This window comes from Dendrobates tinctorius, unplaced genomic scaffold (assembly GCF_039654945.1).
Source record: "Dendrobates tinctorius isolate UK_male_01 unplaced genomic scaffold, ASM3965494v1 ptg000079l, whole genome shotgun sequence".
Taxonomy (NCBI): Eukaryota; Metazoa; Chordata; class Amphibia; order Anura; family Dendrobatidae; genus Dendrobates; species Dendrobates tinctorius.
Genome location: NW_027361747.1, coordinates 12112286 through 12137999, shown reverse-complemented (window position 1 = coordinate 12137999; position 25714 = coordinate 12112286). Strand labels below are relative to the sequence as shown.

General features: G+C 44.4%; 1 protein-coding gene across 2 annotated transcripts in view; it reads right to left on the bottom strand.

Moving 5' to 3' along the window:
• Positions 1-25714, bottom strand: part of LOC141096754 (uncharacterized) — a 243079-nt gene that overhangs the window by 9597 nt on the left and 207768 nt on the right. For both annotated transcript variants that reach the window (XM_073583525.1, XM_073583526.1), the window contains exon 10: positions 2920-3012. In XM_073583525.1, the coding sequence (XP_073439626.1) occupies positions 2920-3012 (93 nt within the window). The remainder of the gene's footprint in view (positions 1-2919; positions 3013-25714) is intronic.

Sequence of the window (25714 nt, the reverse complement as noted above, 5' to 3'; positions counted from 1 at the left end):
GGTGAACCATTGCTGTATAGCCATAGGGTTCCAGAAAACGTTTTGAATACTGCCAAGTATAAAACTGTATCCAAATGCACATCAAAAAGAAATAAAGTAAAACCTTTAAAATTATTATACTTCAAAGAGGACCTGTCACTTGCCTAAAATAATTTTAGTTAGATTAAATATCGCCGTTCTTCTAAATCTGCTGTCATTTTTTTATTCCCGCGCCTTTCTGTTACTGAGATATATTCATCTAATCTCAGATATACAGTGGATACGTAAAGTATTCAGACCCCTTTAAATTTTTCACTCTTTGTTTCATTGCAGCCATTTGGTAAATTCACAAAAGTTCATTTTTTCCTCATTAATGTGCACTCTGCACCCCAGAGCTAGTACAGCCATGAGCAGAGTTGAGCGACTTTGGTCGGATCGGGTTTCATGAAACAAAATTTGAGTTGGATAAAACTGGTCTGACTAGGGCAAAAAAGTCGGAGTTTCGTCCGAAACCCGACCCCAATGCAAGTCAATGGGGAATAAAAGTCGGCATTGAGTGGATGAATGTCATCCGCTCAATGCTGACTTTTATTCCCCATTGACTTGCATTGGGGTCGGGTTTCGGACGAAACTCCGACTTTTTTGCCCTAGTCGGACCAGTTTCATCCAACTCAGGATTTGGGGATCCTCTGCCATTCTTCCTTGCAGATCCTCTCCAGTTCCGTCAGGTTGGATGGTGAATGTTGGTGGACAGCCATTTTCAGGTCTCTCCAGAGATGCTCAATTGGGTTTAGGTCAGGGCTCTGGCTGGGCCAGTGAAGAATGGTCACAGAGTTGTTCTGAAGCCACTCCTTTGTTATTTTAGCTGTGTGCTTAGGGTCATTGTTTTGTTGGAAGGTGAACCTTTGGCCAAGTCTGAGGTCCAGAGCACTCTTGAAGAGGTTTGCATCAAGGATATCGCTGTACTTGGCCGCATTCATGTTTCCTTCAATTGCAACCAGTCGTCCTGTCCCTGCAGCTGAAAAACACCCCCATAGCATGATGCTTCCCCCACCATGTTTCACTGTTGGGATTGTATTGGGCAGGTAATGAGCAGTGCCTGGTTTTCGCCACACATATCGCTTAGAATTATCATCAAAAAGTTCTATCTTCGTCTCATCAGACCAAAGAATCTTATTCCTCATAGTCTGGGAATGCTTCATGTGTTTTTTAGAAAACTCTATGTGGGCTTTCATATGTCTGGCACTGAGCAGAGGCTTCTGTCAGGCCCCTCTGCCATAAAGGCCCGACTGGTGGAGGGCAGCAGTGATAGGTGACTTTGTGGAACTTTCTCCCATCTCCCTACTGCATCTCTGGAGCTCAGGCACAGTGATCTTGGGGTTCTTCTTTACCTCGCTCACCAAGGCTCTTCTCCCACAATTGTTCAGTTTGGCTGGACGGCCAGGTTTAGGAAAACTTCTGGTGGTCCCAAACTTCTTCCATTTAAGTCCTATCAGTTTAGTTAAACACAGCTGGACAGGACAGTATGTGACTTAAATTGAGTAAATTGAGTCTCTGAGCAAAGGGTCTGAATACTTATGACCATGTGATATTTCAGTTTTTCTTTTTTAATAAATTCGCAAAAATTTCTACATTTCTGTTTTTTTCAGTCAAGATGGGGTGCAGAGTGTACATTAATGAGAAAAAAAATTAACTTTTTTGAATTTACCAAATGGCTGCAATGATACAAAGAGTGAAAAATTTAAGGGGTCTGAATACTTTCTGTACCCACTGTATGTCTTTTAGACCACTTTCACATGTTCAGTATTTGGTCAGTATTTTACATCAGTATCTGTAAGCAAAAACCAAGAGTGGGTGATAAATGCAGAAGTGTTGACGTTTCTATTATACTTTTGTTCTGATGGTTCCAATCCTGGTTTTGGCTTACAAATAGTGAAGTAAAATACTGACCAAATACTGGATGTGTCCTAAGAGCGCATGCAACAAAACATCAGATCGCACTCTGACCGATATTAGTCTATGGGGCCGTGCACATGTCCAATTTATTCCTCGGAAAAAGTCTGTCTGAGGAAAAAATTGCAACATGCCTGAGTTGGATCTGATTATCCAATCGTACTTGGCCATGCAATTCAATGGGCCGTAATTAACACTGGACTGCATGCGGGTGACATCTGAGTGCAGTCGGATTTTCACAGACTTACAGCAAGGAGAAGATGAAGACATTTTTTTTCCACCTCCTCATCCAAGAAAATTGGTTCACACTATGATCTCACACTGATCAGAGACTGATTAGAATGTGATTAGCATAATCTGCCCGATTCTCTTGGATGAGAGAATATATGCACATGTGTCCCTAGAGTCAACTGGGTGTGGTCATCAAGATGACAGCTACAGAGAAGAGTTGAGGATCACACCAACTTGGATTAAAACACTAGACTCATCTATAGGAGAGAAAGGGCCATATCGCAAAAAATAAATAAATAAATAAATAAATGAAAATTTCCTCAGGTTCAAGAAAACAGCAACATTCACTTTAGATAAAAAAAATTACATATCTATTACAAGTGACAGGATTTTTTTAAAGGAATCTGTCAGCAGGTTTTTGATATCTTATCTGAGAGCATCATGATGTAGAGAAAGAGAAGCTGAATCCAATGATGTATCACTTAGATTCCTGGATGCAGCGGTTCTCACACAGCAGGGGCAGAGATGGGAAAGCTGGCCCCTCCCACAAAGTCTATAGACAGTGAGGTGCTTATCACAGGAGGTTGCCTCATTGGACTAGTCCGGCCATGTTAATCTCTTATTGATAACATCCCTGAATTCTGTGCGTTTAGATTACATAGCAAAAACCCACTGACAGATTACCGGTAACACACTGGTAAGGAAAGTCACTTATTTGTGAAAAGCCATACCGCCTAATTCAAAAATTATTCTTACCTCTTCAGAATCAAAGTGAGATTCAAAATCAGGACTCAACATTGCTCTCTTGAACACGTTTGTAGCCACTTGCTTTGTTATGTCAAATGTCACCTGTAAATATATATGAGTCAGTGATAAGCGGTCATAGAGGAGCGCTTAGGAAGCAACCCAGGGGTGGACAGGATGTCAGGTCACAACCGCAGCTCCAGCCGAGAACCTTCGATGGAGGATGGGAGCAATGAGAAAATGGAAAACGGTCTTAGGAGCCCAGGAAAGAGACTCAGACAAAAGATGGGGTTAAACCACAACGCGTTTCGATGGAGGATCTGTCTTCATCAGGTGATCCACCTGATGAAGACGGATCCTCCGTCGAAACGCGTTGTGGTTTAACCCCATCTCTCGCCTGAGTCTCTTTCCTGCGCTCCTAAGACCGTTTTCCATTTTCTCATCACCTGTAAATATATAACCTTCATGTACATCATTGGTCATTCTTTGTGACATTATGTGGATGGAAATATGAGCAAATCCATTCAAAATGGATATAGCCCCCAAAAATCCATTATGATATTCGGTTCCTCGTTTTCCACATCATTACTTACTGTATATCCAGTGTCCATTCACTACTTAAAAGTCAAACTCAAGGATTCACATATACAAACCTTAGCAAATTAGAATGCACATGGTGAAGCATAGCTTATAGTGCGTGTTGTTCAGTGCATAGATAATGGGTAATTTACCTATATTATTTCAGGATGGATATAGAGAATTAAGTTTTTTTCTCCTTTCAGGAAATCTCCCTTCCCGGGTGCTGTTTGCTTTATATATTGAAAAAAAAGAGCTTTACTCACCTTCTTTGGGTCCAGCGCTGAGTCTCCACTGCTGCTCCAGTTTTATTGGCTGTAGATCTGACGGCACGCAGATAGCCAATCAGTGAACTCAGCAGCTCTGCCTCGTAGAGGGAACTCTCCGATTAGACCTCAATGACTGGCTGTCAATGTGATGTCAGCGCCAGTAGCGGACACAGATAGAAAAATATACATATAACAAAATATGTTTTATGTATAGCTCATCATAATGCACAATTCCATCTGTTTAAGAGGTAGAAGTTGCCTCCTTGCCTCTTGGGCCCTTGTGCACCAATGGTACCTCCTCCCCTGGTTAGTGCTGCGGCTAATATCAAAGACTGAGAGCAGCGGCAGAGACTCAGAGCTGGATCCGGGTAAAGATAATTGGAAAATTATAAAAACTTGATTCCAGCTCACCCAGCCCAGTTGCTCTATGCTCATCCACCTGGGGCTCAGACTCCGGCCTCGCCCTGGCCTCACATCAAGGATAGTAGAAAAATTTGGAGTCCGGCTCAACAGGACTGGATTTTCCTTTTCTTTTTCTTTTTCGAAAGAAATTATAGTGCAAACAAAAGAAAATTTTCACTAAGCTGCTTAGTGCAGTTGAAGCGCGTCGACTGGGTCATGTCGACCCTGAAAATGTTCTTTTGTATGCACTATAGTTTCTTTTGAAAAAGAAAAGGAAAATCCTGTCCTGTTGAGCAGGACTCCAATTTTTTCTGTTATCCTTAAAGTTAATTGGGGGGGGGGGGGGTTATAACAAATTGAGCCGGATGACAGGGATTTATTTGAAAAGAACCCCTTTAACTCTTGTTTTTGTTGAAATCTATAATAAAGTTTTTATATCCCGAGTTTTGCTCTGCTAAATTTACAAGAAAAAGGCAAATATAGTCTAGTTTATTAAATCCCACGCCAAACTGTGGACCGGATGGATGAGCTGGAATAATTTATTTGACATTTTTATTCCTGGTAGTAATGCTGATTTCTTATTCTTGGTAGTAGTTATGTGCATCTTACAAGTGATTCAGTAGTTGTTGGGGAAAACAACACAGAAGTACAAGACTTAACCATAGTATTTATGCTAGGAAGATCATAAAGATGTTTCAATGCTACATAACAGTTCATTTATACTAGATTTTCTTTTATAATTGTTCCTATTTAGGGAAATTGAAATTCCATGAAGTTAAATTCACAATAATGAGAAATTATGCATTCTGAGAAAATACCTCACAGACTTGCATTAGCGTTCAGATTTACACATTTCAACAACATATAATTTTTGCTACATGGTAATCAAAACAGATAAACACTTTTTTCATAGAAATTCTGAAATGATGACCCATTAAAGGGAACCTGTCACCAGCAAAAACACTAATCTGCAGACATGGGCTTAAATGGCAGGTCAATAGCGTTACTAACCAGCCCGATGCCTGCACATAGCTGGACCCTGCTGGGAAAAATTGAACTTTATTGCCCCCCAGCAGCAGTTGGTTTCAGTCATGGGGGCGACACTGGTACAAATTCACTCATCACTCTGAGTATACAGAACAGCAACTGTAAACGCATTCCAGGCCCTGAGTGACAGCCAGCCCCAATGCAGAGCCAGTGTCAGTCAGGGCCGGGGGCGTGGTTACAGCTGCAGCTCTGTATACTTAGAGTGCTGAGTTAACCAGCACCAGTGCCGCCCCATGGCTGAAACCCAAACGCTGCCAGGGAGAACAAAGTTAATTTTTTCTCCACATCTTTCGGCTGCGTCCATGCGCTGGGCAAGTTAGTTGCACTATTAATCTGTAGATTAACTCCATATCTGCAGGTTAATAGCAATTTAGCATGTGACTGGTTTCCTTTAAGATAAACTAGAGACACAAATCAAGAAGCAAAGCAATTAGTACCAAAGGAAAAGTGAAATAAAATAAAATGTAAAATTAAGTGGAAATACTGTATCTCAACATGGTGGAAGTCTGATTACGAAGCAATAAGCAAAAGCAGGTGTCCCCAGCCTGTGATTCAGGAGCCACATGTGGCTCGTGAGCCCATGATGTGTGGTTCATGGTTGTCTGCTAGCTCTGTGCATTAGCGCCAGGTCTAGCAACAGCTATAAAGAGAAGGTCTTCAGAGAAGGTGTTCTACAAAGAAGAACAGATTTCGATGCTCATATACTGGCAGGGGAATGGGGTGGGGATAAATATGTTGAGTTAGAGATAGGAAAATGCTGCTGGTCAAATGGTGCTTGAAACTGGTTGTAATTGTGTGGTGGGAGTAGTTAATGTGGGAATAATGCAAGGTTGTATGGTAGAAAAACCTGGATATACAGTAAGTATACAGCATATAAAAGTGCGAAAATCAATATGCCATTCTTTTGTGCAGGTTTATACCTATACTGTCCAACCCTCTCATCTTGGGACAGTAGGACTATGTCTAGGTTTCAATAAAGATTGAAAAAAGAATGGTCTGACCTTAGAGATGGGTACTTCATCCATGGTTGATAATGATCATGTTAGTGTGAGAAATGTTGTTGTTACACTGTTTGTCTTTTATCCTATAATAATGCATATGCTTTTGGTACTGCTACTATTGTGTATTACCATTATCTATGCCACCTTGGTACTGCTACATCATCAGATTTATTACCTTTACTGTTTTGATTGTGTAATGTATATACACACACTGTTATATCAGGGAAAGTGTAGTTTATACTTTACCTCTTCTTGTTCCACTGCTCAATTTGGTTTACAAGTACTGATGTAAAAAACTGATTAAATACTGAACATGTGAATGTGGCCTAGTAATACAGAGGCAAAGTAAGCTGATGGACAGTTGGTACCTGGCAGCTGCAACGATCCCCTTTACCCAATACTGAGAGAACGTACTCTGATAAGGTGTTCTCCGAGCATGCTCATCTGTTAACCTAGTGTCTTCGGCGTGCTCAAATAATATGTTTGAGTCCCTGTGCCGGAATGTGTCAAAGATGTTTGACAGCCACAACACAGGCAACCTCTGCATATGTTGTATCTGTCGAACAGCCTCGAGACATGCAGCCACGGGAAACTCGGTTAGCACCCACGCATGCCTGGATAACACCTTATCTGAGCACGTTTGCTCATCACTAATAAAGATCATTAGTCAATTATTTTTCCCTCTCCTTATAGTAATTATCACTTATGTTAAATTGTGCCAATATGTTTCTATGATGATATCAAAAATTAACACCAAGCATCCTAAGTCTATGCCACTTATGTCAAGCAGTCAGCCACATTTGTGACAGTAAAGCTGTGTGCCCACATTGCGCTTTTTTAAGTGTTTTTGCCACTTTTTTCACCGCAGCGGAAATGCTTAAAAAATGCTAACAAAATGCATCCCATGCAATCCTATGGGATTCCGCAGTTGCTGTGTCAATGCTGCGGATTTTACAGCTGCGGAATCGCATAGCGGTAAAATCCGCAGCATGTTCATTATTTCTTCCGAATCGCGGCAATTCCTCAGCTATAGGATTGCATTGAAGCACTCACTTTACGCATGTGGCTATGCCCACCATGTGTAAAGTGAGCGCTTCATGTGCGGATGGTACCCAGGGTCTGGAGGAGAGGAGACTGTCCTCCAGGCCCTGGGTACCATATCCCTGTAAAAAATAGAATTAAAATAAAAAATCAGGATATACTCACCTTCTGCTGGCCCCCGGAGTCCTTTCCGCCTCTCAGCCACGCTTCCGGCATCTTCCATTCCCAGGCCTTACAGATGACGTAGCGGTCACGTGACCGCTACGTCATCAGAGGTCCTTCGCGCAAAGCATGCTTGAAAACAGAACTTGCCGGCAGCGTCGCTGAGGACTCCGGGGGCCACCAGAATGTAAGTATATTCCTATTTTTTATTTTTTTATTATTTTTAACATTCTATCTTTTACTATTGATACAGCATAGGCAGCATCAATAGTAAAAAGTTGGTCACACTTGTCTAGCACTATGCTTGACAAGTGTGACCAACCAGTCAATCACTTTTCCAAGCAATGCTTAAAATCGCTTGGAATACGCAAGCATTCTGCAAGCTAAAAACGCTTGCAAAACACTTGTGTTTTGCGGGAAAACGCATGCGAATTCCACATGAGTTTTACCCGCAGTAGGGAGTTCTGCAACGTGGGCACTTAGCCTAAAGGGACACAAAGAGTAAAATACCAGATACCAAAACTATCCATTCAGAAGCCAAGTGTGCAGGTAGGCCACATTCACACGTTCAGTATGTAGTCAGTGTATTAAATCATGAAAACAAGTTATTACTTATCCACAGGAAGGGTGATAACTTACCATATTAATTGGGGGGTATCTGACTACTCGGATTCACACCGTCTGGCAGAACTAGGCACTTTTAACCCCATTAGAAAGGAGCTGCCGGGAACATGTCTGAGCACTGCTTCAAACATTTCCAATAGGACCGCCGAGTGCTGCGCTCAGCATTTTCCTCAACTCTATGGAGAATGGAGCAGTTGTTGGAAGTCTGTCTGACCTGCTGTGCCATTTCATAATGGTGATAAGTTTCCCATCAGGGATTAAAATTCCCCAATCTCCCAGTTGGTGTGGGGCCCAGTGCTGGGATGCCTACAAATCAGTGGACTATCACCTACCTTATGGATAGATTATAACTTTTTTTCACTGAACAACCCGTTTAACGCTACATTGATTGATTTTTTTTAAATAATCAAATTTGTTATTTTTTTATTTTTATTTTTTTTATCATTCATTTACTAAAAATACTAATTTTCTAAGCTAAAACTCTCAGAAAACTGTGCTTTAAATAGAATAATCTGCAATTGTCTATTTTTTACGGTAATTAGTTCTTTGCTTTTTTCAACTCTACATTGTACGGTATTTCTTCTTCTCCCAGATAGGAATAAATATCTTTTAATTATTCAACGTGCTCTTGCTGTGATAGACTAATTTAGTAAATTTGTTATTGCGAGTAAATTTACAATTCAGATTGTGATGTACTGTATCTGAAGCATTTCACATGTGTTATGTCGTTAAATAAAAGCACGTGTATCAAACGGTGGTTTCCTTCACAATAGACGATTGATTGCACGTTGTAAGCCGGGTACAAGACTTTTTTCTCTTGTTTTGTACGATGTGTATTGGTTTGGATGCCAAAACCATAACTTCTGTAATATATGAATGTCGCCTGCTTATGTACTAGATGGATTTTGGGCAGCAATAGCAGAGGATATTTGTATTTGGCTGTAATTTCCAACAGGAATTGTTCTGATTCTTGTATCACATGTATATTGTTATCTTGGATTTAACAAGCGATTGCATGAAATGATGAAATTCATTGTGATGTGCGTTTCTTTCCAAAATCTCATTCACACACCTGCCTAAAGCTAACATTCAGATGTGAGACTTTAACTAACCAAGGGATTAGAGATGGGTGAACCTGAACAGTAAAGTTCAGTGTCCGTACCGAACACCTACTGTTCGGGCACAGATACCGAACACGGACTTCACTAGGAAGCCCGTGTTACTGTTCGGCTAAGTGCACACGTACCGGAACTCTCGCGGAAATTACCGCGAGAATTCCAGAATTCCAGTCCGCGGGAAAATCGCATTTTAAATTCCCGCGATTTTCCCGTGGAAAAACTAGCATTTTGCAAGCGTATTTAGCTTGCAAAATGCTAGCGTTCTCCAAGCGATCTGTAGCATCGCTTGGAGAACTGATTGACAGGTTGGTCACACTCGTCAAACATAGTGTTTGACAAGTGTGACCAACTTTTTACTACTGAGGCCGCCTATGCGGCATCAATAGTAAAAGATAGAAAGTAAAAAAAAAAAAAAAAATAGTATTCTCACCCTCCGGCTTCCCGCGCATCCGTTCCCAGTAATCCTTTGCGAAAATGCCCGCGATGACGTCAGTTCTCGCGGGATCGCGACGTCTCGCGGTAATTCGCCATGACTTCGCGCGAATGACCGCGAGACTTCGCGATCCCGCGAGAACGGACGCCATCGGGGGCATTTTCGCAAAGGACTACTGGGAACGAGAGCGTGAAGAGAAGCAGGAAGACTGCGCGGGACGTCGGAGGGTGAGAATAACAATATTTTTTATTTTTAAATTCTATTTTTTGCAGGGATATGGTACCCAAAGCCCGGAGGACAGTCTCCTCTCCTCCGGACCGTGGGTACCATCCGCAAATGTTCTGCTTACTTTCCGCATGGTGGGCACAGCCTTCAGGTTTGGCTGCCCGAACACCGGGTGTTTGTCGCGCTGTCATGTGCATGGCAGCACGACAAACACCGCTTCTAATCGGTGGTGTAATCATCCCTGCCGGTCAGAGAGCCGCAGTTCCCACACTGTTAAAAGACAGCGGGAGCGCTCGCTGGTGTCAGCTGATGAGACTACTGATACCATCATCCGACACCAGCTGCCGCTAATTACAGTGAGAGCAGGAGCGGCGGATGGGAGTATTCATCAGCCGCTCCTGCGCAGTAAATAAATAATTTAAAAAAAAACGGCGTGGTTTCCCTTCCCCTGTATTTTTGCTAACCAGTCAGACAAAACTCACAGCTGGGGGCTGCAACCCTCAGCTGTCAACTTCAGCAAGGCTAGTTATCAAGAATAGAGGGGTCCCCACGCTGTTTTTTTCTGTTAAAAACAGCTGACATGTCGCGACTTTGAGGTGGGCTCACCGCCAGAGCCCACCTCACAGCGGGGGATACTGCCAGCTGACGTACTATTCAGTCAGCTAGCAGTAAGGGGTTAACTTTGCTGCCCGGCTAATTAATCTCTCTCCTCGCTACTCCTCCGCTTCTGCCCTCTGCAAATCGCTTCACTGGCTCCAATTCCCTCAGCGTATCCAGTTCAAATTACTATAACTGGCCTGCAAGGCCATCTATAACCTGTCTTCTCCATATATCTCTGAATTAATCTCCCGATTTCTTCCCTCACGTAATCTCCGGTCCTCTCAAGACCTCCTTCTGTCCTCCACACTTATTCGCTCCTCACCCAACCGTCTCCAAGACTTCTCCCAAATATCCCCCATCCTCTGGAATTCTTTGCCCCAACACGTCCGACTATCAACCACATTCAGATCCTTCAGACAGAACCTGAAAACCCACCTCTTCAGGAAATCTTACAGCCTGCAATGACCCCGCTGCCTCCTCACCACTACCGAAGCTACCGGCTCACCAATACCGGAGCTACTGAAACCCCCCAACCTACAGTCTCCTTCCCCACCATCCTGTAGAATGTAAGCCCGCAAGGGCAGGGTCCTCTCCCCTCTGTATCAGTCTGTGATTGTTAGTTTGTTTACTGTGATACCTGTACTTTGTATGTAACCCCTTCTCATGTACTGCACCATGGAATCAATGATGCTATATAAATAAATAATAATAATGACAATCTACTATCAGCAATTGTCACTCAACTTCTTTCTCTAACTTTCTTTCTCAACCTTCCACAACTTACTAACTATCCTACGCATGAAGATGGGAATACAATGGACCGGGTCTTCTCACGGCTGTGCTCAGTGCGTGATCTTGCTAACTCTGCTCTCTCTCTTTTTGACTGCTTTGTATGTTCTATCCTTCTCTGTCAATATTGGTCATCCCACTCAGGACACCCCCACTTACCATGCTTACAGAAATCTATGTGCCATCAATACTCAAGCAACTTAAGAACAACCTTCATCATTGGCCCCAAGCTCCTCCAGCTCATTTCCCAACTCAGCTCTGAAACATTATAATTAAACACTGGAGAGTGCCCTTGATGAAGCTGCACCTCCTTCACCCAGAACACTCTTGCACAGACAGCATCAACCCTGGTAAGCATGTTTTCTCCAGCATTGTTTAATGTGTGCCGAATGTTTATAGAGAAAATCCCTATTGGTTGAAGGTTTCATCCATTATAAGTTTATGCTTAAAACACACAACTCTGACCTTCACCTCTCAAAACAAGCCTACTTCACCACCCTCATCGTTTCCCTATCCAATTATCCTAAATAACTATTTGACACTTTTCACTCTCTCCTCAACGTTAGCGTGCAGGCCCCAATCACCAACCTTAGCGCTGAAGATTTGGCCAATTATTTCAAAGAAAAAATTGATCATACCCAACATGATATTCTCTACCAATCCCACAATATCATGGATCCTCCTGCACATCACCAAGTTTACTTCTTGTGTTTGAACAGACATGCAAGAAGAATGCTCACATATTACCAGAATCCACATATATTCTTGCTCTACTACCTGCAACAGAGACCCTATTCCCTCTCACCTTCTTCAATCTCTTTCTCCTGCTGTCACTATCTACCTAACAGAAATATTTAGCCTCTCTTTTTCTACTGGTAGCTTTCACTCTTCATTCAAACACACTATCATAAAGACATTACCAAAAAAAAATCTCTTGAGTTGACCAGAACTGCTTCACTATCTACCAACCAGTCTCTAACCTTCCCTTCATCTATAAACTCCTTTAACGCTTGGTACTCTTTTGTCTAATTCGCTTCTCTCAGCTAATTCTCTTCTTGACCCTTTCCAAGTCAGTTTCCACTCTTAACACGCTACAGAAACTTTCCTAACTAAAGTCTCTAATGATCTACTAACAGCTAATGACCACTACTCCCTGCTGATTCTCCTGCATCTCTCTGTTCTTGAAGTACTTGAAACTGTGGATCATCAGCTCCTCCTGACCATGCTCGACTCTATCAGCCTCAAGGACACCATTCTCTCTTGGTTCTCCTCCTATCTCTCTGACCGCTGCTTCACTGCATTGTTTGCTGACTTTTCTTCCCCTTCTCTTCCCCTTAAGGCCCCGTTACACATAACGATGTCCCAGCGATCCCACCAACGATCCGACATGGATGGGATTGCTGGGACATAGTTAGGCTGATCGCTGGTGAGCTGTCACATAGACAGCCCCTCCAGCGATCAGGACCAGTGAGCAAGCTGGTTTCCAATGTAAACAGCGGGTATCTAAGAGCCGCGCGGCTCTTAGATACCCGCTGTTTACAATGGAAACCAGCCTCCAGCATCGCTGATCGCTGGTCTCTCGCTGCCACACGCAGCGATGCGTGCTGGCCAGCGGGAGACCAATGATCAAAAAACGGCCCAAGACGTTCGAGCACAATCAGCGATACCCAGCAGTGGAGCCGGTCGCTGATACATGTCACACACAGCGATGTCGCTGGCGAGATCACTGTGGCATCACAAAATCAGCAATCTCGCTGGTGATATCGCTATGTGTGACCAGGATTTACTTTCATGGATCCTCAGGGAGCAATCCTAGGCCCCCTCCTCTTCGCTCTATACCCTGCCACCCATTGGACGAACCATCAGCAGATTTGGCTTTCAGTACCATCTCTATGCTAGTGACACCCAATTAAACATATGTTCTCCTGACATCACAGCTTCACTTCATTACTAAAAATACGAGTGATTGTCTGCCCTCTATCTCCAACATCATGTACCCCTATCTAAAATTAAATCTGTCAAAAACTGAATTCCCTTTCTTTTCCTCCTCTACTAACTTACCTAAACTGAAATTGCCATCTCTGTAAGTGATTCTATCATAACTCCCAAGCAGAATGCCTGCTGTTTTGGGGTTATATTTAACTTAGGTAGTGTTGAGCATTCCGATACTGCAAATATCGGGTATCGGCCGATATTCGCGGTATCGGAATTCCGATACTGAGTTCCGATACTTTTTGCAAATCGCAAGTTCCCATAATGCTATGAGCCAGTTTGATTTGATTCAGCCAATGAGGAATCCTAAGAAGTGTGGGCACATCCTGTTAGGCATGTAGGCATGTTAACTAATGGCATGGCTGTGATTGGCTGCTGAAATGATGTCATGATGCACTAAAAAAGCCGCCGCCATTTTGGGTTCACTCTGCTGTGAATTCAGTTAGGGACAGGACGCTGCTGCTCTGACTCTGAGGGACAGTTTGAGATAGCGATTTGCTATATTGTGCTTTACCCAGGCTACTTTAGCAACCGCTGTGTGAAGCTTTCTTTTGCCTTGCATTGCTGTTCACAGCTGTCTGCAAGGTCTGTGTGTGTGAGTGCAGCTCACGCTGTAGTGTGTTCTGCAGCCACCTCTGGTTGTAGTCCGCTCAACGTGCGTCACTGCCTCATACATAGTCCTTTTTTTGCTTTATTGCTGCTCATTTTTCCTGATTTCTCCTATTAGTGTGCTTCCATCCGTATCCATCTACATTGGTTGCAAACACTATATAGGAGTAGATAGCGGAGCCTTTCATTGCTAGTGCACAGTTCTCTGCACTGTTCACGGCTGTCTGTGAGGTCTCTGTGTGTGAGTGCAGCTCACGCTGTAGTGTGTTCTGCAGCCACCTCTGGTTGTAGTCCGCTCAGCGTGCGTGACTGCCTCTTACATTGTCCTTTTTTGCTGTAGTGCTGCTTATTTTTCCTGAATTTCTCCTATTAGTGTATCCTGTATCCAGCTAGATTGGTTGCAAACACTATATAGGAGTAGATAGAGGAGCCTTTCTGCTGGCTTGTGCCCTGCAGCCCCAGCCAGATTAGTATTAGCCTATTTTTTGGAGCCTCATCTATTGCATTGTAGGTTACCTTCCTGCATTGTAATAGCTACAAAAAGTTTGTGATACTATCGCTTTTACATCTTTGGTCACATCCTTTTTTTTGTGAAAAAAAACACGTAAATAAAGTTCACCAAACACTCGACTTTACAGTTGTGTGGGCCACATTAGCTCATATTAAAGTGTAGTCCACACTTTATAAAATTAGTGTTTCTTATACCTGTTAGCAGCTGTTCAGGAATAAGCACACTTAGCCCTTAGTACTTTTCTGCCCATCTTTATCAGTCTACCAAGATGAAGAAGGCAGGGAGTAAGGCACATGGTCGAGTTTCAGCAGGTAGAGGACGTGGGGATTCTGTGCCTGCTGCGGGCACCAGTGACTCAACATCACCCAGTTTTACCAGGGAACAGTCCTTTATGCGCAGCTTTGTAGGAGCTCGCCGTACCCCACTGCTGCGGGATGAACAAATTGAAGCCGTTGTCGGATGGATGGCAGCTAACGCATCGACTTCAATTACTTCCACATCTCCTCAGGTCCAGAGCACTGAAGAGCAACCATCTGTCTCTTCACCACCTGCCAAATTGGCCAGGCAGTCAGAGAGCCCTGGACAGGAGCCATCTCTACTTCTGTACTCTGAATCTCTTGGCTTGGAAAGAGGGGGCCAGCCAAGCAGCATTCTAGAATGTGAAGAAGAGGGAGTATGCAGTGATGCGCAACTGCTTTGTCTCTCTGAATCTGAAGAGGCGGGTGGGCCAGTGCCTATGGTCAGCACACCTCAGAACGCATCTGATGATGAGACTCAGGTGCCACTTTCTGGTGTGTATTGTGCTGGTGAGACTACCCAGGAGAAGCAGGTGTTTGAAGAGGGTAGTGTAGATGATGAGGTCCTTGACCCATCATGGCGTGAGGAACAGGAAGGTGGTGGCATCAGCTCTGAGGAAGAGATTCCCCGAACGGCCAAAACAGGAGGGAGAGGGAGGGGGCAGACTTGGTTGCCTGTAGCCTCCACTTTGGCGCCCATTAGGAGCATTCCTCTTCCAAAACCCAAAACGGGTGCTCCCAGGACTTGCAGTGCGTGGTCCTTTTTTGACACAGTTGCAGATTACATTTGCTTTGTCAAATGCAAGCTGTGTAATCAGAAAGTCAAAAGAGGGAAAAGTGTCAGCCACCTCAATACCACAAATATGTGGAAACATGTGCGGACCAAGCACGTGGTGGAGTTACAAAGACACAATGAAGACGTAGGCCAACCTACAGCACCACCTACCACCTCTTCAGCTCGTGTTGTAGCCTCTTCCTCCATCTCACACACAGCTGGTTCGGTTTCCTCACAGGATCGCCATGGAAGAATCTCTGGCACTGTTGTACAGAGACCCAGTGTAATTACACCCACAGCACCATGTTCCCTGTCATTCTCACACTCCCAGGCCACTCCACAGCCATCGGTAGCACAGGCATGGGAGAAAAGGCGGCCATACTCGGCAAACCATCCCCGAGCACAGGCTCTGAATGCTGGCATTGCAATACTACTGTCCCTTGAAATGCTCTCAATCAGGCTTGTGGAGACTGATACCTTCCGTAACTTCATGGCATTGGCAGTCCCACAATACAACGTGCCCAGCCGCTTTTATTTCAGCAGGCAAGCCGTCCCTGCCCTGCAAAAGCATGTGGAGGGAAAAATTGAACATGCGCTACAAAACGCCATCAGTAGCAAGGTCCACCTGACCACCAATGCGTGGACCAGTAACCATGGACAGGGACGATACCTTTCCCTCACTGCCCATTGGGTAAATGTTGTGGAGCCGGGTACAGATCTTGAGAGTGGCGCTGTACGTGTTCTGCCAACTCCAAGGATTGCAGGAATCCAGTCTGTACACATTGACTCCTCCTCATACTCCAGTTCCTCTGAATCAGCGCTGCAGGAGCCGTCACGGTCTACCTCCACCCACATGGACCCGTGAACGCTTACCTGTTACGACCGATATGAGCACAGCCGTGGCCAAACGTCAACAGGCCGTACTGAAATTAATTTCTTTGGGGAATCGAAGCCACACAGCGCAGGAGCTCTGAAATGCCATCAAGCAGGAGAGCGACATGTTGTTTGTGCCAGCGAATCTCCAGCCAGGCTTGGTAGTGTGTGACAATGGCCAAAATCTGGTGGCAGCTCTCGGCCTAGGCAACCTCACTCACATCCCATGTCTGGCACATGTGCTCAACTTGGTTGTGCAGAGTTTTTTGAGGGACTATCCGGATCTTGATGCACTGCTGCACAAGGTCCGCATAGAGTGCGCTCACTTGCGGCGTTCCAGCATGGCAAGATCACGCATTGCAGCTCTGCAGCGCAGATTTCGCCTTCCGGAACATCGCATCATATGTGACCTACCCACCAGGTGGAATTCAACGTTACATATGTTGGAGCGGTTGTGTGAGCAGCAGGCAGCATTAATGGAGTACCAGCTGCATCAGGCGCAAACAAGTTGCACTGCGCGCCGTTCACACTTCACCACCACTGAGTGGGCCTCTATGAAGGACATCTGCCACATTTTGCGTGCCTTCGATGATTCCACGTGGATGGCGAGTGCAGATGATGCACTAGTCAGCATGACTGTCCCCCTTATCGCCCTGCTTCAAAAAACACTACAAGCACTAAGGGAGGAGGTTTTGGAAGAGGTGGAGGATGAGGAGTCACAAATGCCATCTGCTTCTGGACAGTCTGCGCTACGTGGTTCCTCACAAAGGCCTAGGCAGGGGACACTTTGTGAGGAGGATGAGGAGGAGTCAATGGAGGAGGAAGACATCTCTCCAGAGGAGGGAGGTACACAATGCTCTAGTAGTCAGTATGTAGAGCGAGGGTGGGGTGATGCAGAGCAGGCAGAGATGACGCCTCAAGCAGGGGACAGCGTTTCTTGGCCAGTCGGGAGTCTGCAGCACATGGTTGATTTCATGCTGCAGTGCCTGAGAAACGACCGCCCATCGCCCACATTCTCAACACGGCTGATTATTGGGTGTACACCCTCCTAGATCCTCGCTACCGGGACAACTTACAAAGCCTCATAACACCGTTGAACCGGGAGCGTAAAATGCAGGAGTACCAAGACACACTTGTACATTCCATCATGTTCTCCATTCCACCCTAGAGCAGTGCTGCTAGTGCTTTACAAAGCAGCTCTGTGTATCGAGGCAGTGGAGGAAGCTCTGCACAAAGAGGGAGCAGAAGCAGCGCCTCAGCACAAGGCAAGACCAGTATGGCCCAAATGTGGCAAAGTTTTGTGTCCCCGCCACAAATGTCTACACCATCACAGACGGCTCCAGTCAGCAGGAGGCAACGTTTCCGTCAGATGGTGACAGACTACATGTTTTGCTCCCAGACGGCTCTTCCCCCTTCAAGTTTTGGGTCTCTAAGCTGGATACATGGCCAGAGCTTAGCCAGTATGCATTGGAGGTGCTGGCTTGCCCTGCTGCTAGTGTATTATCGGAACGCGTCTTTAGTGCCGCAGGTGGGGTACTAACAGGCCGTCGCATGCGACTATCCTCCGATAACGTTACTTTTCTGAAAATGAACAAGGCCTGGATCTCACTGGAATTTGCCAGTCCTCTTCCAGATTAAATAATTGGTTGGCAACAGTATCCAGGTCTCCTGTTGTGTTCATGTTTCTACCATCTGAACTGCAATCCCTGGGATCCAACACTGCCAGTTGCTGCTCAGAAGTGCCATCTGCACAGAGAAAAACACTAGTTCCTGTGTTAGTGGGGTTCAGTAACGCCAGCTGCTCCCCTGCTGTGTGTCCGGCAATGTCTCCTGCTCCCTCCACATTCACACTACATCAGATATTAAACTTGCTCCAATTAGGCCTCAGCCTACACCCTGATTGACCCTGGGCTCCAACACTGCCAGTTGCTGCTCAGAAGTGCCGTCTGCACAGAGAAAAACACTAGCTCCAGTGTTATTGGGGTTCAGTAATGTCAGCTGATCCCCAGCTGTGTGTCAGGCAATTTCTCCTGCTCTGTCCACACTCACACAACTACAGATTTCAAACTTGCTCCAATTAGGCCTCTGCCTCCACTCTGTTTGTACTATTGACCCTGGGCTCCAACACCGCCAGTTGCTGCTCAGAAGTGCCATCTGCACAGTCAACATATGCTCCAATGTTATTGGGGTTCAGTAATGTCAGCTGATCCCCAGCTGTGTGTCCGGCAATTTCTCCTGCTCTGTCCACACTCACACAACTACTGATTTTAAACTTGCTCCAATTAGGCCTCTGCCTCCACTATGTTTGTACTATTGACCCTGGGCTCCAACACCGCCAGTTGCTGCTCAGAAGTGCCGTCTGCACAGTCAACATATGCTCCACTGTTATTGGGGTTCAGTAATGTCAGCTGATCCCCAGCTGTGTGTCCGGCAATTTCTCCTGCTCTGTCCACACTCACACAACTACAGATTTTAAACTTGCTCCAATTAGGCCTCTGTCTCCACTCTGTTTGTAGTATTTACCCTGGGTTCCAGCACTGCCAGCTGGTTCCCGGCAATGTCTTTGGCACAGGAACTCCCTCCTGCCCAGCCTGATTCCAGCACGCCAGCTGTTTCCGGGTAGTGTCAACGTCACTTTGCCACCAATACTTTGTCCTGTCGTGTTGCGGTCGGGTTAGCCGAGTCTATGGTACCTGCAGTTTAGGTGCTTCCTATGTGGGCTGCGGGATCTGGCAATAAAGGCTGGTTCTGTAGTGCCAATAGGACAAGCACCCCCTGTAGGACTGTGGGTTTCGGTAACTGCGGCCGGCTTGTGGCCTTGCAACTTTGTTTTTCATGGGTACCTTCTGCTACCCATCCGGGTTCCAGTACTGTCAGCTGGTTCTCGGCAGTGCCTTTGGCTTAGGTGTCTTCTTCTCGTTATCCGAGTTCCATCAACGTCTGCTGGTCCTTGGTAGTGCTTTCTGGCACAGGTACCTCCTGCTTAGTAACCGGGTTCCAGTACCATCAGCTGCTCCTCGGTAGTGCCATTGGCTCTTGTTCCTTCTGCTGCCCCTCCGGGTTCCAGCACCATCAGCTGGTCCTCGGTAGTTCCATTGGCTCTTGTTCCTTCTGCTACCCATCTGGGTTCCAGTACCGTCAGCTGGTTCTCGGCAGTGCCTTTGGCCTAGGTGCCTCCTTTTCGGTATCCGAGTTCCAGTATCGTCTGCTGGTCCTTGGTTGTGCTTTCTAGCACTGGTACCTCCTGCTTAGTAACCGGGTTCCAGTACCATCAGCTGGTCCTCGGTAGTGCCATTGGCTCTTGTTACTTCTGCTGCCCCTCCGGGTTCCAGCACTGTCAGCTGGTCCTCGGTAGTTCCATTGGCTCTTGTAGCTTCTGCTACCCATCCGGGTTCCAGCACCGTCAGCTGGTTCTCGGCAGTGTCTTTGGCACAGGAACTCCCTCCTGCCCAGCCTGGTTCCAGCACGCCTGCTGTTTCCAGGTAGGGTCAACGTCACTTTGCCACCAATACATTGTCCTGTCGTGTTGCGGTCGGGTTAGCCGACACTATGGTGCCTGCAGTTTAGGTGCTTCCTATGTGGGCTGCGGGATCTGGCAATAAAGGCTAGTTCCGTAGTGTCAATAGGACAAGCACCCCCTGTAGGACTGTGGGTTTCGGTAACTGCGGCCGGCTCGCGACCTTGCAACTTTGTTTTTCGTGGGTATCTTCTGCTACCCATCCGGGTTCCAGTACCGTCAGCTGGTTCTCGGCAGTGCCTTTGGCATAGGTGCCTCCTTTTCGGTATCCGAGTTCCATCAACGTCTGCTGGTCCTTGGTAGTGCTTTCTAGCACAGGTATCTCCTGCTTAGTAACCGGGTTCCAGTACCATCAGTTGATCCTCGGCAGTGCCATTGGCTCTTGTTCCTTCTGCTACCCATCCGGGTTCCAGTACCGTCAGCTGGTTCTCGGCAGTTCCTCAGCCTTCTTGTACCTTCTGCTACATTTCCAAGTTCAAGCTTTTTGAAATGGTTTTTGGTAATCACTCTGGATCTCCCTGACCCCAAAGAAGACGACCCCGAAGATGATGACCCTGAAGACGATGACCCTGAAGACCACCCGAAGAAGACGACGACCCCAAAGATGACGACCCTGAAGACGACGACCCTGAAGACCACCCCAAAGAAGACCAAAAAGATGACCCTGAAGAAGATGACCAAGAGGACAAAGAACGTGAAGACAACTACCAAGATACAGAACAACAAGAGACAGAAGACCAAGAAGCAGAACAAAAAGCAGCAGAACATTAAGCATAAGACTAAAAATCAGAGCAAAAGATATTATCTAAATTATAAGCAGAAGAAGACTAAGCAGTGTATGGGGGTGAGTCCGTTCCTCCTCGTGGAGCCCCTGGAAAATGCTTGCTGCTGCAGGCCAAACTGACCGCAGACAAATCCTGTTATAAATCTTTTGTGACAGGCAGAACGGAAGGTGTAATCTTCAAACTTCTATAGATAACAACTACAGGAATGCCTGTCACAAATAAGAATATGATGAAGAAGAATAGGAAGAAGATGAAGAAGTAGAATATGAAGAAGAATAATAGTTGAATATGAAGAATGTAAAAAAAAAGAATAGTAGGAAGAAGGTGAAGAAGATGAATAAGGTGAAGAAGAAGTTGATGAAAAAGATGCTGCTGCTGCTGCTGCTGAGGATCATGAAGGAGAAAGTGTGGGAGAAGTAAAAAAGAAGGTGAAGAGCATGGAAGTAGTGAAACATACATATCTGACAAAATATAAAAAAGGTTAACATGGTCAATATCTTTGTAACTCCGAACGTCTTAAAAAAAAAATTATTCCTGCTATTCCATTTGATTGGGCTAAACCTCTATGCCTTTAATGTCTCCTCCACCTCCCCCAATACATTCTACATTATTCTTAGTTGTTTTCCTTCATGTAGAATTAACCTACAAGGAAAGAAAGGGTTTATTTTAATTCCGATATTTCTGTCCCATTGACTTGCATTGGTTTCCGGTATCGGAATCGGCGATATCCAATACTTTTTGGGTATAGGTCCGATCCAATCCGGTCCGATATTTCCCGATATTGGAAGGTATCGCTCAACACTAAACTTAGGTCTTTCTTTCACTCCCAATCATTCAGTTGCTCATGCCATCTGCCCCTCAAAAACATCTCTAAAATTCAATCATTTCTTACCTTTGACTCTGCAAAAATTTTTACTGTTGCTCTGATACATTCTTGCCTTGCCACATTCACACTTTCAATATTTGGTCTGTATTTTACGTCAGTTTTTGTAAGTCAAAATGAGGAATGGTTGAAAATTTCAGAAGTGGTGCACATGTTTCCATTATACTTTTCCTCTGACTGTTCCACTTCTAGTTTTTTCTTACATATGCTGCTTTAAAATATCGACCAAATACTGACTATGTGAACGTGGCCTAATCTTATCAATGTTACACACAAAGCTCTCCTTAGTTCTGTACCCCCTACATCATTTGCCTCATCTGTCAACCAGCCTACCTGTCCTCTTCATTCTGCTAATGACCTAAGACTAACATCCTCTATAATCCGAACTCCTCAAACCCGTTTCCAGAACTTCTCTTGTGCTGCATCAGTATTCTGGCGTGCACTACCCCAGACATTCTAGTTAATACCCAATATCCACCATTTCAAGAATGCCACAAACAACATTTCTTTAGACTAGCCCATCACTTCATTTCACTAACCTAACTATCCCCTACTCTCTCTTACACGCACTCAGTGGCACTTTTTTGTCTTACTATTTCCTCGTAGATTGTAAGTTTGTGAGCAGGGCCCTCACTTCTTTTGATATGTGTTGACTATTTGTTGTGTAATGTTTGTACAATGATTCTCTAAACTGTAAAGTTCTGCAGAATATGCTGGCAATATAGAAACAATAATAATAATTACTATTATTATTATTATTATTATTAATAATAATAATAGTAAAGGATGAGTTGATACATTTTTGGAGTACACTGTTTATTAATAATTTGGCATCAAATGCACATGTACTGGACTTGTGTTTTTATATATATAAATTCTGTAAATTCCCTCCAGCTAATGAAGTGCACTTTTTTTTGTCATTGAGCCTTGTGACTGCCAAAAGTATAAATTGTACTTAAAAAATAACAGGGCCACAAAATCTACATAAGACACGAACAACTGCTCCAAACAAAGAAAAAAAGTTTCCTTGAATTGCAATAAAAAGCTGATTGACACAACAGATTACAGAGGATTTCATGCAAGGAGAGATGGAATGGGTTCAGTTAAAACTGTCTGCAGAATTGATGCTTTGGGTGGGGGCTCTAACTAATAACAATTTATCAATTGGAGAAACATGATCCAAAAACTTGTGGATTCCGAGATGGTGGAGATTAGCTGCATACAGTGTAGTTCAAAGACCAGGGACGAAAACAAAAGCACAGGAACAGAATGTAACAAGTGTTTTATCAAGTGCTCAAGTCGTGTGCAGGAATATGGTCCATAATGTACATGAACCAGTTCATATTAGGTAAATCCACATGTGTATATTGCCTGTCTTAGATTGTCATATCACCCGTACAATGCATGTTTATTTTTTTTTATTGTAAAATTGGCCCAAGACACTTTAATCCTCACGTGGAGTTATACTTGCGTGTTCTTCTGCAAGAGAACAACTTTACAAGTGAATATATGGTAAGGGTGAAACACAGGAATGACTTCAAAAGGGTTTACCTTTTTTTTCTTTTTTTCTTTTTTTTCACTATGGGCCTAAAATATAACAGAGGCAACTACCTGCCTTTTCTACCTGACACCTGCACAGAGCAGCCATTGACTTTTCCTGCCAGGGATTCAGTTCCTTCATGTCAACAAAGCAGCTCTTCCTCTTCTGGCTGCTCTGTCGATGGGGCGTGACTGCCGGCGTCATGCTGATTGACAGCTGACTCCACTCAGTTAGGTAGCAAGAAGCCGGCTCTCAATCAGCATGACGTCAGCAGTTACGCTCCATTAGGAGTGAAGAGCGGAAGAGAAGCCACTGCTCTGTGATTTGCCATCAGCAGAAGCCACTAAAATTGCCAGCAGGAGCGGTCTGTGACTTCTCTTTGCAGGCAGAGATCAGCGTTTCGAGGCCACACACTAATTTGCAACCATACCAGGTGAGTTAGTACCTCTATTTGGTTCCTCACCATGTTACCAGTTAAGACCCTATTGCACTTTTTTGCTCTCCAGTTTCCACGCTATTACCTCACTATACTGGCAGTCTGTCTTACTTTGACCAACATGGTTTTATAGCTGCTTCAATCAGTTTAAAAGTGGATGGAGAGTAGAGGAGGAAGGATAGGGGAAGAAGTGGCTCATAAGAGGAGAAACAAGCAGATTTCTCTGATTTATTACAACATTTATTATATTTGCTTGTTCTAAACAAAGTTTGTTGAAATGACAGTGATCGTTTAATACATTTTCTCAGGAAAATTGTAGTGGAGTAATAAAGATTACAGAACAAAAAGATAACTAGTCTGTGTTCGGACAGATGCTTGATCTGAAATGTTTCACATTTTTTATATTGTTTTACATTAGTGTTATATTCCTCAGTGCGGTACACTAAATGAACATTCAGCAACACACACATTAAGAACAATTTAGCGTAAAGCTAGATGGTCTTTCGAAATATTTTTGAGGTGAAAGTGGAACCCAATAACTGTGGAGTGTGGGTTATTGGAAATGCTACACAACCGTCTGAGGAAATTCAGTAAAATAAATTAGAATTATTAAAATTCCTAGATCCCTATCATTTACTATAAATAACAAACTGTGGGAGGTTTTTTTGGTTTTATTTTACTTATACACTTTACATATACTTAGATACTTTACTAATAGGATTATGCAGTGTATGCACAGTACAGCAGATTTCACATTGCGAGTGTGCCTTGGTTCCAGCAGAAGTGTGCGCTAAATTTGCCTTTTAGCTTTAGACCTACTCCACTCAATACATGTTCCTCATGTTAAAAGAGGCATGGCTTCAATGCAAAGAGGGTGTAGTTTAAAATAGGACGTGTGCCAAAATTTTGGCATCATACAGAGGCACAAATTCAGCCAACCAACAGGTATTGAAAATTACTCATAAAATGTTTAAATATACTTCAGATTTATCATCCGGTATCTCTGTGATAAATTCTGGTGCATTTTCACACTGTTTGCACCAATCAATGCATTCAACCTCTACTCTAATATTTGGTGTTTCAAACTATCATTGGAGCTATTTCCAATGACTTCTGCATTGGTTAAATATACTATATCATTGCATAGCAGTAGAGTACATAGAATATATAGAACAGTATGTTACTGCACACGGTGGCTCATTGGCTAGTTAGCACTGTAACTTTGCAGTGCTGGGGTCCTGGGTACGATCACACCAAGGACAACATCTACATGGAGTTTGCATGGGGTTCTCCGATTTCCTCCCACACTCCAAAGACATATTGATAGGGGACCTAGATTGTGAGTCCCAATGGGGACAGTGATGATGATGTCTGTAAAGGGCTATAGAATTAGCCCTTTCACCCCAAAGCCTTTTTTCACCTTCCAAATCAGGTCATTTTATCCAATTTTGACCACTGTCACTTTATGAGGTAATAAATCTAGAATGCTTCAACGGATCCCAGTGAGTTTGAGAATTCTTTGTGGCATATTGTACTTTATGTTAGTAGCAAATTTAGGAGTAGAAGTTAGAAGAGAGAACAAGAGGATCTGCCATCTTGGATCCAATTCTTACCAACAGGCAGGAAATGGTTGAGGAAGTAAAGGTGGTCGGGAATTTAGGAGGCAGCGATCATGCTATCCATGAATTTTGGATTGCAAGAGGAGGTAGACCAGGGAGGACTCAAACATTAAGGTTTGAAAATAGCAAAATTGAAAATGTTCCTCCTTGTTGTTACGTCACATATGAGGCAGAGAGCTGGAAGGCAGAAGTGATGCTGCAGCGCAGACAGTCGAGCAGCAGCAGGGTGAGAATGACGAAAGTCCGCACACACTGCATGCACTTGCAGCAGCAATTCAGACATATTTGTGTAGTTCTTCAGGAAGCTCTGCACCACTAAATTTAGCACATATGCCAGGCAAGAGATATGCTTCAAACCAACAACTCTCAGAGTTGCTACCAAATGTTGCGCATTATCACAAACCACCAGGCCGTGCTTGAGGTTCTGGCTGTGCCGAATTTGGTGGTGCAGGGCTCATTGTGATCGGATGAAGAGGTGGTGGATGAAGCGGAATATGAGGAGGAGGCGGCAACATGGACCGAGAAATGTTCAGCAATCCTCGATAGTAGAAGGACATTTGCTGGAACGCCTTCTGCCTCTGTCCCAGCTGCCACTACATTGAGTTAGAGAAATGTGTTGCTACATGGACCTTGCCAGTGAAGGCATTGCACAGTGTACAGCTTAGGCTGGTTTCACATTAGCGC